General features: G+C 37.3%; 1 protein-coding gene across 1 annotated transcript in view; it reads left to right on the forward strand.

Moving 5' to 3' along the window:
- Nucleotides 1–7,515, forward strand: part of LOC139731512 (U6 snRNA-associated Sm-like protein LSm4) — a 45,963-nt gene extending 38,448 nt beyond the window's left edge. Inside the window, exon 5 of the mRNA XM_071642396.1 lies at nt 6,290–7,515. Coding sequence (XP_071498497.1) covers nt 6,290–6,372 — 83 coding nt within the window. The 3' untranslated portion in view covers nt 6,373–7,515. The remainder of the gene's footprint in view (nt 1–6,289) is intronic.
- Nucleotides 7,516–13,828: the final 6,313 nt, after the last annotated feature.

The following is a 13,828-nucleotide window of genomic DNA, read 5'->3' on the forward strand; positions in this document are numbered from 1 at the left end:
ATCCCAGTGACTAGAGGTGGGCTGGAAGAGACTAGAGAGTAAATGCACTTAAGTCCATGATCTGATGTAAGAGTGATGGAGTGTAGTAAGTGGCATGATAGTCCTGTTCTCACGCACCAGAAATGGATGGGGTTTTTTTTAATTCATTTTTTGCAGTGGGATGCAAAACAATCAATTCTCGTGTGTGGATGGGAAAAAATGGTTCACTCTCGTGATTGGCATTTAATATTTATCAAACTGTTGTAAAACTTGATTTTTTTTTTCTTGTAATTCTCGTGATGATTAGACCCGCACTATGTGTGTGAATGGCATGCACATAAACCATTCTTTTTCTTTTTAATCCATAATGCAACTCGCCACACTAGTTCCGCACACTTGAGTGTCCAGGGTCACGTTCCTGTCTGGTCATTGTTCAGGCATGGGCAATCTGGAAGTTCGAAGCGCCTCATTTGCAGTTGAATTGTGTGTGTGTGTGTGTGTGTGTGTGTGTGTGTGTGTATGTGTGTGAACACTTGCAAATACACGTAAGACCCAAAAATAAAAACGGTAACAAATATATGAGAAAGCAGCTTATATGTGACCACTTCATGTCTTCACTCTCAAAGTCTGAAAGCAATCATACCCCAAGGATTACACAATCAGATTTTGCTAGCTTTTAAGCAGCTCCTCAAACATTATTACTGCTTTAATTATCCTTTAATTCATATTATTATGGCATTGTTGTGCAGTAATTCAATATGTATACCATGTGGTTGCCATTGTCTCATGTTTTCAATACATTCGAACAGTATAAATGTGTGTGTATATATGGCATATCGCGATGCCAAGGTACTGTACTTTGTGACCATTGATAAACATAGCTGTGGAAATGAAAATGTTTTATGAAATGCATCCAGTGTATATTCAGAATACCAACAGGATTTAAAAAAAAAAAATGCTCTATGAAATCAAAGCAGAATATTATCAGTTGCAATCATATGAAAAAGAAAAGACAACAAAGAATGTGTTGTACAGGCAATATCTCTGTGTAGATAAGAGCCATCAGATAAACTTTGTGACAGTTACATTCTTTCCTGAATATTTCTTGCTCCTTAAAAAAAAAAAAAGTTGTGCTTGTTGTTTTAATTCATGCGTGTATTTATAGTGAGGAATTTGTAAAGAATGCAGCAATTTGTATATTAGTATGTGCAGTTTTTGCTTATTTTCATATTGCAGGTCATTGGAAAGTGGCATAGATTCAGTGCAAAGCCTAGCCAATCTCACTGATATTACTGTTCCAATTCTAGGGCTAAAATTGGATGTTAAGTGCAGTTGTCAGCTAAGTTGTTATTAAAGAGTTATGCATCATTCCTGAATGAAAATAAATTCATTTTATCTGCAATATCACAATTCATCAAATACATTGATACAGATATCTTATTCTTCTAACATTTATGATCACCTGTTGACATAACAGATAAGCACATTAAGCACTTAATCATATCCTCTTTCAATTTAAGAAAACAAAAAACAAAAAAACATAAACTAAAAATCTGTTCTCTTTATATGTTGTTTGGCAAGCCAAGTTTTCAGGTTTCTATTTGGGCTTTTTTTTTTTTCTTAGGAAAGAGGATATCGGAATTCTCTGTGTTTGTTGGTGCTCCAGACTTGCATCTGTTCAGATTCATAACATACGGATTATCCCTGCCCCAGTTCTCTGACGACGTAGATTTGCTGGGCAATTTCCATGGATTATTCAGAAGCTCCTCCAACATGGGTGCCATGTTCCCTTGGGAGTTTAGTTGCAGATTACTTGTCATATCTGAATAAGAGTACATTAATTTCTTTTTTTTAAAAAGAAACAGAAAATGAACTCTCCATCTGATATGTTCATCACATTCGTCATGTGAGTGGAAAATGTCAAACAGAAGACAAAGGTGTCTGAACAGGCAGACTGTTTCCTTGATTTTATAAAATTATCATTTTGGTTAAAATGATATGCAGAATAAATTGTGATTTAGATGCTGTAGGCTGGGATGCGTTGTGGCATTTTATTATATGTTTTGCATTTGAAATATATGGAAGATTTTCTTCACTTCTTGATTGTACATAATTGTTACTTAATTGGAAACAAGATGCAAGAATTTTGATGGTCTAGTACCATATTTTCTTTATTCTTTAAAACAAAAAATCGTTATTACTATCTTGAAGTAGCAACAATGAAGAGTTGTTTCTTTAGCAACTTTTCAAATTTCTTTACACATGTATTAAAGAGATTGGAGGACAAATGTACTAGTTGTATCATGGCTTTTCATCTCTATAAACAGAATACATCATGAACCTATTTCAGTGAAAGGTGACAGCATTGGAAATATTTTTTTTTTCATTTGAAGGTCACTGTGTGTTTAAAATGTTGAAACAACAACTGTGTATATAGGAATAAGCAGTTTGAATTCTAACAGCAAAAGTAGGAAATAAATGAAGAATAGTGATAGGTTCAATATCTTGCCACTCAGATTTTAGGACAGATTAAAGGGTGTGTACAGTTCTGGTCGAGGTGAAGATTTAGCTTTTAACATTTTGTGAGATATTCAGAAACCACTCTATGAGATGTCAAAGAGCATGCAGTTCTAAGGGGTATCAACAGTTTGTTCGATGAAAATCGGTTTTGAAATGGCTCAGATATCCAAAAACAAGGTTAAACAAAGAGATACTAATAAAGTTGGGGCATGTCGCCTTTTATTATTAGCACTTTTTTGGACATCTCAGTCATTTGAAAACCAATTTTCATCAAATAAACATTGAATCCTTCTTAAAATTACATGCTCTTTCATATTTCATAAGAGGCTTTTCATTATCTCACTTAGGAATGTTCAAAACATGAATCCCTACCTCAACCAGTACTGTACAGTCCCTTTAATCTGATATGCACTAATTCTAGGAATCTAACAGTGACATTTCAATGAATAGAGGAGACAGGCTTGTATCCACCCCCCCCCCCAGGAACTTCCTTAAATGGCACCATATTTAAACCATGGACCCTACCTTGCGGTAGGGTCCATGTTTAAACTCAAGGGGGAAGCACAGTGCATCCAAAATGGAAGTTTGTAATAGTTTGAAGGGATATTCGTGGCTCTGTCTATAATGAATATTCATGACATTCAGCTACTCAGTGAAATTTTGACATGCTATCTGCAGAATCGTGCATTGTACTGGAGCACCATTTAGTGGTCCATGTTTTCAGAGAGAAGTATTTTATACTTTATTGTATCCACCCATCCTAACATCTCAGACATACTGTAAGTGTAAAGTCTTCAGGGAAAAATCATTCTAAAACAGAATCATCAAAGAAGGTCAAGAAATGTCATTTGCTAACCCTGTCCACCCTCTGTCATTCTTCATGTCTCCTGCTATCTCCCCTTTCTCTTTCTTTCTCCTCCCCTTCCCCCTCACTACTTCTGTCTCCATCTCCCCTCCCCCGAATCTCTTGACCAAGTGTAAACTTTGGTTGCCATTGGTCACCCCTCACCCAACCCTTTTGTGGCTGTCAGAATGACACATGACTTGGGGCTTTACATCCATCCAAGTTCCTCAGACACTTCATCCCCGACAACCCCACCAGACTGGGCAGGGACAGAACAAGGACCTAAACAGTTTATTTCCTGTGGTCCTCAGCCACCCGCTCGCCACCTCCCTTACACCCTCAGTCAATGCTAAGATCCATCTCCGGCATTCCTTCCCCCTAGGGCCACGTCTTGACCTGGGCTCACCCCCAGTCTCCAGTTGTTTGATTAACAAACAGGGGGCGCAGTCTTTTGGTCATTTCTGTCCACATCCTGCCTCTGTGGACCAGACGCTTGTACCAGATTCTGAGTGGCTGCTGGCGACAATTTGTTGGTGTCGAAGTCAGGAGGGGAAGGGGAGGCAAAAAAAGGAAAAAAAAATGAGAGAGACCGACAGTGGAAATCCTTTCCTGCTTACGTTGATCTGGACAAGCCCCCATGAGTAATTGCTCCAATAACTCTCTCCAAAGCCCTTGTTGTCTCTCAGCTCCACACCCCTGCCATATTTTCGCCCCTCAACTTGCACTTTCCTGGTCCCATTTCTGGTCCCAGACCCAGTTCACACCAATTGGGGAAGAGTTCGCCTTTGAAAATCCAGCCCTGGTAGTGCAGTGGTATACTAATTGGATCTACTGATTTCTGTCATCAATTTTGACAGCAATGGTTGTGCTTATGAAATCAGTGGTAGTTTTTAGAGAAACCCTCATGAGAGCCTCAGTAGACTTGTTCAGTGTGAAATCATCAGATTGATTTCATTTTATTTTGGTGTGAAAGTGGCTGTGGAACACTCAGGTCCTCATGGCTGCATGTGTCAGAAAATTATTTCAGTAAACCCTACCCTTATGGACCACTCTTCAAGATTTGTGCTTTTTGGCATCTCTGTGCATTTACCCTCACAAGTGAGCACAAGAATCTTCTTCAGCTCTTGTCGAGAAGATAATTTCAAGTGTTTCTGAAATATTCGAGGAGTGTAGTTGTTGTACTCATTGCATTCCTTGTCACCGTCATTCATATTCGGTCATGATACTTTCTTGTTTGTATAATTCTATTCATCATACATGTATTTTGATCTGTCGTTTTCATTCCATTGATATTATTCCAAGGCTACTGTACACCATACTCAGTTCAATGTGGAGCAGAATTTCGGCTTATTTTGCTGATGTAAAAAGGGGTCTAAATTGACATGTTTTGATCATGCCCGGATGCCACCTTGATGTATGTAGACATTACGAATCTCTGCTGCGGATAAAGGGTAAAATTAGTCATGATCACATTGCATCCCCCGTCAATACCGAAGTATGTCTCTTGGAGCAGACAGTTATCCCTCTGCCTGTCAGGAGCGAGTATTCTTCTGGGTGTGGTAGCCTCTAAATTTCTGGACAGCTGGTGGGGGGGGGGGGGGGGGGAGGGAGTTTGTGCCATCTCTGTGTGGCATGAAGAGGATGCAGAAATAGAAAGAAAGCAAATGCTGTATCATTTTTTTTTATAAAGTCATGTTAATTAATTCAGTCATTCCTTTTTTATTTTCATTTCCAAACAATGTACAGTTTTCATTTCCAAACAATATACATGGATAACACAAGCATCAAGACTATGGTATATTTCTTGTAACATAGTATCATGTGATCAGTAGGAATGCTTCTTGTTTCATTAAGAACTTGATGGAAAGGAAAATTGACTTGTGTAGTGCAGTCCCCTCACTTGTTTACGTTACATCATAAATGCTCTGAGACATTTCCAGGAAACACAATCAAAATGTCATATACAGCTCTATATCAATGTTCACTTTTTGTCATTGTGTTCCTGTATTTGAGTGTGTGTGTGTGTGTGTGCGTGTGTGTGTCCCCTTTATGTAATCAAACATGATGAAATAAAAACCTTAGAAATATATTTCTGCTTGTTTTGGACTGTGTATAACATGTCTGGTAAAGCATGGCAAAATTCTGAGAACATTTTTTTTTTTCAGTCTAAAGAAGTGATGGTTCAATTACAGACCAAATGTCCCTTCAATTTCCGTAGTGTGTTCACCTCACCTTTTTTTATATACTTCCTGAATATGTATGAATATAAAATTTACCACCAGTGACTCTTGCTTGTAACTCTCCTCAGCAGATGCGAGCATTACAAGTCACAGTAATCCTAAAATCATGGAGATAGGTCCCCTTTATGTAATCAAACATGATGAAATAAAAACCTTAGAAATATATTTCTGCTTGTTTTGGACTGTGTATAACATGTCTGGTAAAGCATGGCAAAATTCTGAGAACATTTTTTTTTTTCAGTCTAAAGAAGTGATGGTTCAATTACAGACCAAATGTCCCTTCAATTTCCGTAGTGTGTTCACCTCACCTTTTTTTATATACTTCCTGAATATGTATGAATATAAAATTTACCACCAGTGACTCTTGCTTGTAACTCTCCTCAGCAGATGCGAGCATTACAAGTCACAGTAATCCTAAAATCATGGAGATAAGTGTAGCTCCATGATAAAATGTTCAGAAAATGGGCATTCTTGGAAGATATGCCCCTCCTAGTGATATAAAAGTGTCAACACATGACACCGTAGGCTTCTCTTTCAACAGGTCAACAGGAGAAGTCAGACAGCCACTGGCTTTAACCCTCATGGGACCGGCAGGTTCCAAATGACATTGACATTGCATACAAACATGTCATTAGGTGTAATGAAAGAGTTAAGCAGGTGGTAATCCTCAACTCCATCTTGTTCTTTCTTTGTTTCTCCTCTGCAGGTGCATTTGGGCGCGGTGGTGGTCGGGGTGGTGGCCGTGGCGATGGCAAGAAGGGCGGACGGGGAGGCCCACCCAAGTCATAGCGCTCCCCTCTCTTCCACTCCACTCTTTCTCTGTTTGTCTACCTACCTATCTATCTATCTATCTATCTATCTATCTATCTATCTGTCTGTCTGTCCATATATTTTCCTTCCTATCTATATATTCATGTTTCTATATCTTTAAATTCCTTTTTTTTTCCTTTTATGTTCTAATAATTTCCAGCAAGCAAGAACCATTCTTCTGGATCAGTTTGCAAAGAAAATGGCTCTGGAGGTTCACTATTGAGGTTTCAAGAAGGATGTTTTCAGAAGCAACAATGGATGGGAAGGGTTGGGCGGATATTATTTAAAAAGATGGAAGAAATGACCCGAGGTAACTTATTTTCTCACTATCCCCAAATGGAAAGCTATTCCCTGATTAGTTACAGGCCAACATAATTGTGTACATTGCATTGACCTGTCAATTCAGTCTAGTCAAGTTTTGATGCACAAGAGTTGAGGCCTTTTTAATGTTGGTTTTCAGTTAAATAATGTCACAAATTCAAGTACATATATACAGTATCACTGTTTTCAGTAGATTTTTCTTGAGACCAGATAATGAATGAACGATTAAATGATTTCAGCTTTCAGTGTTAATTAAGTGCTGTATTCAATATCATAGACTATTTTAGAATCATTCCATAAGAGATAAAAAATATACTGAAGTTAATGACTGCACAAAATCTTAAATGTTTTGAATGCACTCTTTAAGGTGCAAAGGGAACTTCACTATATCAAGGATCTGACAATTACAGTGTACCTTGTTACATCATGTTTCTCACATACATGTATCAGGGTACAAGACTAAAGAAATACTTTATACCAAGTTAGGACCTGCAAATACAACTTGTTATAAGAGGATTTGTTGTATCTGACCTCTTTATGTCAAGGTTCAGTTTTGTTTTTTTATGATTTTGTGTAAGTTAAGGTTTATGACTTGTAGCCAATGTAGTTTACTGCAAACCTAGTGCAGATTGATTGATTTTGATGGTTGAGTTGTGAAAGCTACAAGTCCTACATAAAATGCTGATGTCCTGATATAGTTGAGGACTTGTCCATTCCCTGAAGATGTACATGTAAAGTGGACTGCCATTATAACGAAATCCTCGGGACCGGCAGTTTTCTTTCGTTATAACGAAATTTCGTCATCACCGAACAGATAAACGATAAAAACAATAAAAACAATAAAAACACATAGAGCAGATAATGTTTCAGCCTGTATTTTTACTTTGTTGTAACCGGAATTTCGTTATAACCGTGTTCGTTATAACGGGAGTGCACTGTACCAAAAAATAGACAAAACTTCTATTTCTTTGTCAAACAAACAGACAAGGAGCAAGGGGTGAAAACATGTCAAATGCTGCTGAGTCTTGGCCCCATACTTCATTGGGTTTTTTTTTTTTTTTGTTTTTTTCATTTTGTCCGTCTGTATTTGACCAGAGTCGGACAGAACAGAATTAAAACCCATAAGGAACATTCTCCCTGTAGTCCAATCAATCAAGTCATATCTTTGCCAGTGAAGACAGAGCTCTGGAATAATTTGTGGGTGGATTTCTCAACACAAGCTAAGTGGTTGAAAAGAAAGAAAGAAAATGGTAAGAGTGTGATACTGAACTCACACTAAATTGGCCTGGATGAACAATGTACCATATCACAACATACATTACATGTATGTGTACCAACAAATATGTGTGGTAGTGCAAGTGGTCAGCATCAGAACCAAGCATTGGGCAACAGTTCTACTTGGTACGTGTATTCTCACTGGTGTTGCTAATGCAGTCTTGTCATGGCACCAGCCTCATGTAACTAGAGATTCTGGCATGTGGTCAGATGCACTCTGCTTTCTTTGTAAATATTACAAGTTTTGTAATAAAGTGAAAAGTCTGAACAAACTGTAAATCTCAGTGCAACTGTGTGATCTTTTTGTGGTTGGTGTTGCATTTGGTTTTAAGTTGTCACATTGCTTATAATTGTACCACAAGCTGATGGGCTTTAGGTTATTACCACTGACATGACATTAGACAGTTAAAATCATGTCATTATGCACACACACACACACACACACACACACAAACAAACAAAACAAAAACATGCACGCATAATGCAATATGCGGAGGCTGATAACAAACTCATAAACTCATAATTGTGGTGAGAACAAAAGTCAATTTTCTGCCAATTATTCAGAACTAAAGAAATTCACCAGTTTTGAAGAGATTCTCTCACTTTCCTTGTACAACATGTACTCGCAGAGTATTCCCAATCTTTCTAAATGTATTGAATATAAGACAAGAAAACAGAAATATTCCAAGATACGGCTTCCTCACCTAATATTTGAAATGGTATTGACAGATTGACAAATTTTTGACAATATGCTTTAGTTTTAGTCCAGATGACATTTCTGTGATTCAATCATTGATACAATAATGGTGTTGCCCTATTGTACACAGATCGACAGGTCATGGGGATCTAAGTGCCGATATATTCAAATAAATAAAGGCATGTGTGGTCAAACTCTAAGATTTAGAGGGAAATTCCCGGACAGTTATATGTTAGTCTGAGAACAAAGAGATAGAGTAAAATGTTAGCACAACAGTGAAAACACTGTATGATCAAAATTTTATTAAAACTAAGGAAGTTATGACATTTTAAAGATTTTGCTAATTTCTGCAAAGCAGTTCTCAAACAGTTGATGTAACTACACGTATGCAAATGAGTGAGCCTATGATGTCATCACCTTACAATTTTCCATTGATCAGGTAGAAAAAAATTCTTTTCTTTTTACTGAATAACTTCAAAATAATAATCAGTCAGATATAACACAATTTAAGACTGGCCTAATAACATTTGGAAAAAAAACTGAAAGTTTCAAGGTATTCTGCAAAAACTATATGGCAAGCTTTGTGGCTATTACATATAAACTCACTACATTATTTGCATATTCATACTGACTGTTCAGGAACTGTTTTTGTGAAAAGAAAAAGGCAAAACTTTTCAATAAATAACTTTCCTAATTTTGATATGATTTTGAAGAAATTTTCACAGTTATGCTTGTAAAATTTTGCTCTTTCTTTTCAGATTAACTTTTCACTGGTTTGGAGTTCCCCTTAAACTTTTCTTTGTGAACTTGGAAACTGATCTTGATGATTTAGGAAGAGGAGAAGAAGAAGAAAAAGAAAAGGAAGAGATGAGAAAGAAATGCTGGAGGAAAGTGGTGGTACATTATTCGATCTTTGGCTTCCTTCTCGCGCTTCTTTACCATACTCAAATGTAATGCTTTTGGACACTTTGTCAAAAAGACATGTTAAAATGTAAAGCATAAAACGTAGAGGGCTAATGTAATACTTTCTCCACAAGCGCGACATTCGCCAGCGCTATATAGGGATCGTATAGTTTTGGTTGAGACCTAATTTCAAGTTTCTAACATTTTGTGGTGAGATAATGAGAAACCTGTTATGAAATATGAAAGAACATGTAATTTCATGAGGAATTCAACGTTTATTTGATGAAAATTGGTTTTGAAATGGCTGAGATATCCAAAACAGAGCGATTGTAATAAAGTGTGGGACCCACCTTTTATTACGATCACCTTGTTTTACTATGTGACTGTCGCGTCGACATGTGTACACGTACACTGACGTACTTCAAGTTTTTCTGAAAGAAACTTTTTCTCACTAGCATGAAATATACTTTTCAATGAGTTTAAGATACAAACTAGGCGAGGGCACTTACCTAGACCACATCTAGGTTAAACTGCTTGCTCCGCGAAACAACTCTGGTACCTGAATACGACGCACACACAATTCCAGTTTGGGGATTTACACTTTAAAGGGACGCCCACCCGGGATTAACGGGGGCGCTGTTGGCTGGAGTAATGGTCGCCGCCAAAATGAAATAAGGCTCCTTATTCCGGAGGTATACGTTAATCTGAAAATGTGATAAGGTTGGTTCGTATGCACCTTACTTTTCATTTTCAAATTAGCGAGCCTTCGGAATGATGAACTTATTTCATTTTCGAATCAACCAACCTTCGGAATAACGCAACAAATGCTCGGATTAACAAACCCAATTTCAATATCGGATTAATGAACATTTTAGTTGTATGGACTTTTTGTGTTTCGTAATAACGGACCTTCGGAATAACACCGAACCTTGTTTTATTTTCGGATTAACAGACACCTGAGAAAACGACTTTTATTGCCGCAAATGGGAAGTCGGTCCGCAGCGAGATTACTGTTCCACATTTCAAAAGTGCTATACTGTAGCGGAAGTGATACACAGTGATGTTTTTCGATAAAGAAGTATTGTATCTAACTGTTGATTGTCATATGTTAATCCACTCTATGTTGGAGTTGTCTGTAATAAGTAGGCCCGCAGTAAACTCAAGAAACAGAATTGGAGAAGCTTTATCAAAATAGGACCTAAATGAGAACTGTGGTCGCCTAAACATACCCATGTGTTTTTCACGAAACCGATATTCTTGCAACCACACCAGTCATATTTCTAGACGCAACAATAATGCGCTACAATCATACCACCTCACAACTCTCCCATCATTGCTTTGATCACAAAGATATAAAGTAGCCTATCTACAAAACATTTTATAAGGTTGACAATTTAGCAACCATATAGACAAACCCTTTTTCCTACAAGTTATTATTATTCAGTTATTACGACACAAGTAAAATAATTTGATACACATCAGGATAAGATATAGTTGTGGTTTTTTTTTTCATTATACATTGTATTTCAATAAAATACATATTGAAGATTTGTGTACGGCTCAACAGGAGAACTGTGCCATGCTGACATTCTCGCCTTGTTTAATTTGCACGTGCGTTTATGACCAACAATGTTATTGTTTAGTACACACTCAATATGGAAACTTTACTTTCCGGAAGCTTTCCTGTTTTGTCTGACAGGATTAGAACTTTTCATTTTTATTTGACTTGAGGTTAATCCTTTATGACTAAAATCAAATTGAAAATGGAATGGAATAGAATTTTTATAGCATGACGCCTTGTGGTCATCCAGAGCTGTCTCTGGGTCAAGTGCACATGACTGCGATGTTAATGGAAGAAAACTTAGCGTTGTGTACAAGAAGTATCTCCAATCGGGAAAGTACTTGACATTTCGCACTTAAAGCGTATATTTAGAATGTTGAGAGTGGATTTAAGTGTCAACTCGGAGCTGTGCCGAAACTAGTCTTTCCAAAGGTCTCTGCTCAAAAGTGATCCAAACAGGGATTGACGAATTCAGGTCATGCGCAATGGCATCCAGAGCTTACCCTGTATACACTCACTGGTTTTACTGAAATGGGAGCCCCCTTCGTGGATATGCAAGAAGATAGAGACGTATAGGTACATTGTGGAGAATGGGTACTGGTCTCCAGGAGACGCAAGGCATCGCTGAGATCAGGGTCCCGTTTCATAAAACTTGTTATCAATAACAAGTTGCGATAGTTATCATAATCTACTGAAATTCTTGCTTCTGATTGGCTGAGAGCAAATTTATCATAGAAATGTGACAATTGTTCCTGATGTCAAGTTTTATGAAACGGGACCCAGGAAAGACAAGACTGCTGGAAAGAACTTATCCATGTATCTCTGGAGTTACTGTATCCGTGATTAATCATTAAAATGTATTTATAACATGAATTGTAGGCTCTAGTTACTAACTGCTCTTACTGCTTTTTTGATTTAGCGGTTATATTTCGTTATTCCGAAGGTTCGTTATTCCGAAGGTTTGTTAAACTGAAAATGAAATGAGGTTCCAGTATGTACCTTCTTTTTATTTTCCGATTAATGAACCTTCGGAATAACGCCGTGTAATGTTGAATTGACGAAGCTTATTATTTTTTATTTTCGGATTAACAATCAGTTAATCAATGCAGGGAATTCAGAATGCGTTTTAGAATAACAAACCCATTTTCATTATCGGATTGACCAGGGAGGTGGGACTGACGAACATTCGGAATAATGTTTCCATTGACGTAAACATTTAAGGTGAGTAGAGTTTTCCTTCAGCAAAACAGTTGGGGGGGGGGGGCTTTGGAATGCATCCCTCCACTCATCTACTTCAACTTATATGTAATCGAAATTCTTTCACGGACACCTCTGACTATGACTATGACCATGCAATAATATGTTATGGAATCAGGAATCAATCAAAGAGTATACATTAAACTGTGAAACTCACACAGATGCGGTCCGACTTTTATCGCCATATCAAAGCTCTTCGGTAGTTTGTACAATATTGGACAATAATCAACGATGCCCCCAAAGGCTCTTCTTTGACGACGGTAACATGTTTTACAGGGAGCATGGAAAACTTAGTGATTTAATCGTATATATGACAATAATTATGATGATTTTAGTGATGGAAGTATAGGAGTGGTGATACTGAGTTCTGTTAGATTGCATGAACAATTTTGGCACGTTGGCAACATCATTGGCACGTGACACGATCTGTAACCCGGTATAGCTTTCCAATGAGCTGTGATTTGGATCACTGCAACATTTAGTGTGTATGAAACAAGTAAACAAATCTTAATTACTGTCCCTGCCAGTTCTTACAACCATATTCGGCAATAAACCACTATATGCTTGCAATATTATACAATAATCAATGATCTTCACTAAGAAAGGGTGTATGATAATAAGGGAAATAATATCTCCTTAGCCATTATACCCGCTGGGAAGATGAAAGAAACAAAACAACAACAACAACCAATAACAACAAAACACCCACAACTCACCGAATGGCAACAATCTTTTATCATCTTAAATTTTGTCTCATTTTTGAGGGGATAATATCACCAAATCTGCGAAAGGGGAAATTTCTCTTAAACAGTGATATTCGCATGTGGATTTCTGCGAATGGCACGAATGGAGAAGGTAAACACTTGATGAAAGTCTGGATAATCCAGCATCCGTTCAAACGTTAGGCTAATTTGTACAATAAAACAAGTTAAAGGGATAGCATAGTTTTGGTTGAAACCTGACTTAAGGTTTCTATCATAGGTTGGTTGGTTGGTTTTTTTTTTTGGGGGGGGGGGGGTGAGATAATGGGAAACCTCTCATGGAATAACAAAATAAGAAAGAGCATGTAATTCCAAGAGGAATCCGACGTTTATTTGATGAAAATTGGTTTTGAAATGGCTGAGATATTCAAAACAAAGTGAACCTAATTAAAGGTGAGACCTACCTTTTATTAGGATCACGTGGTTTTACTTTGTTTTTAGACATCTCAGCCACTTCACAACCGATTTTCATCAAATCAACTTTGAATATCTCTTAGAAATGTATGCTCTGTAACATTTCTCACCTCAACCAATACTATACTATCCCCTTTAAATTCTATGTGTTGCCCTCTCTATAATGATATAGGAGATTCACAGTAATTTGTGAGGTCAACATATACAACGATACGAAGAAAATGTCGCAGGATTAAAAAAAAAAAG

Source organism: Diadema antillarum, unplaced genomic scaffold (assembly GCF_040938485.1).
Source record: "Diadema antillarum isolate AM-2024a unplaced genomic scaffold, OU_Dant_1.0 seq00000376_RagTag, whole genome shotgun sequence".
NCBI classification, from domain to species: Eukaryota; Metazoa; Echinodermata; class Echinoidea; order Diadematoida; family Diadematidae; genus Diadema; species Diadema antillarum.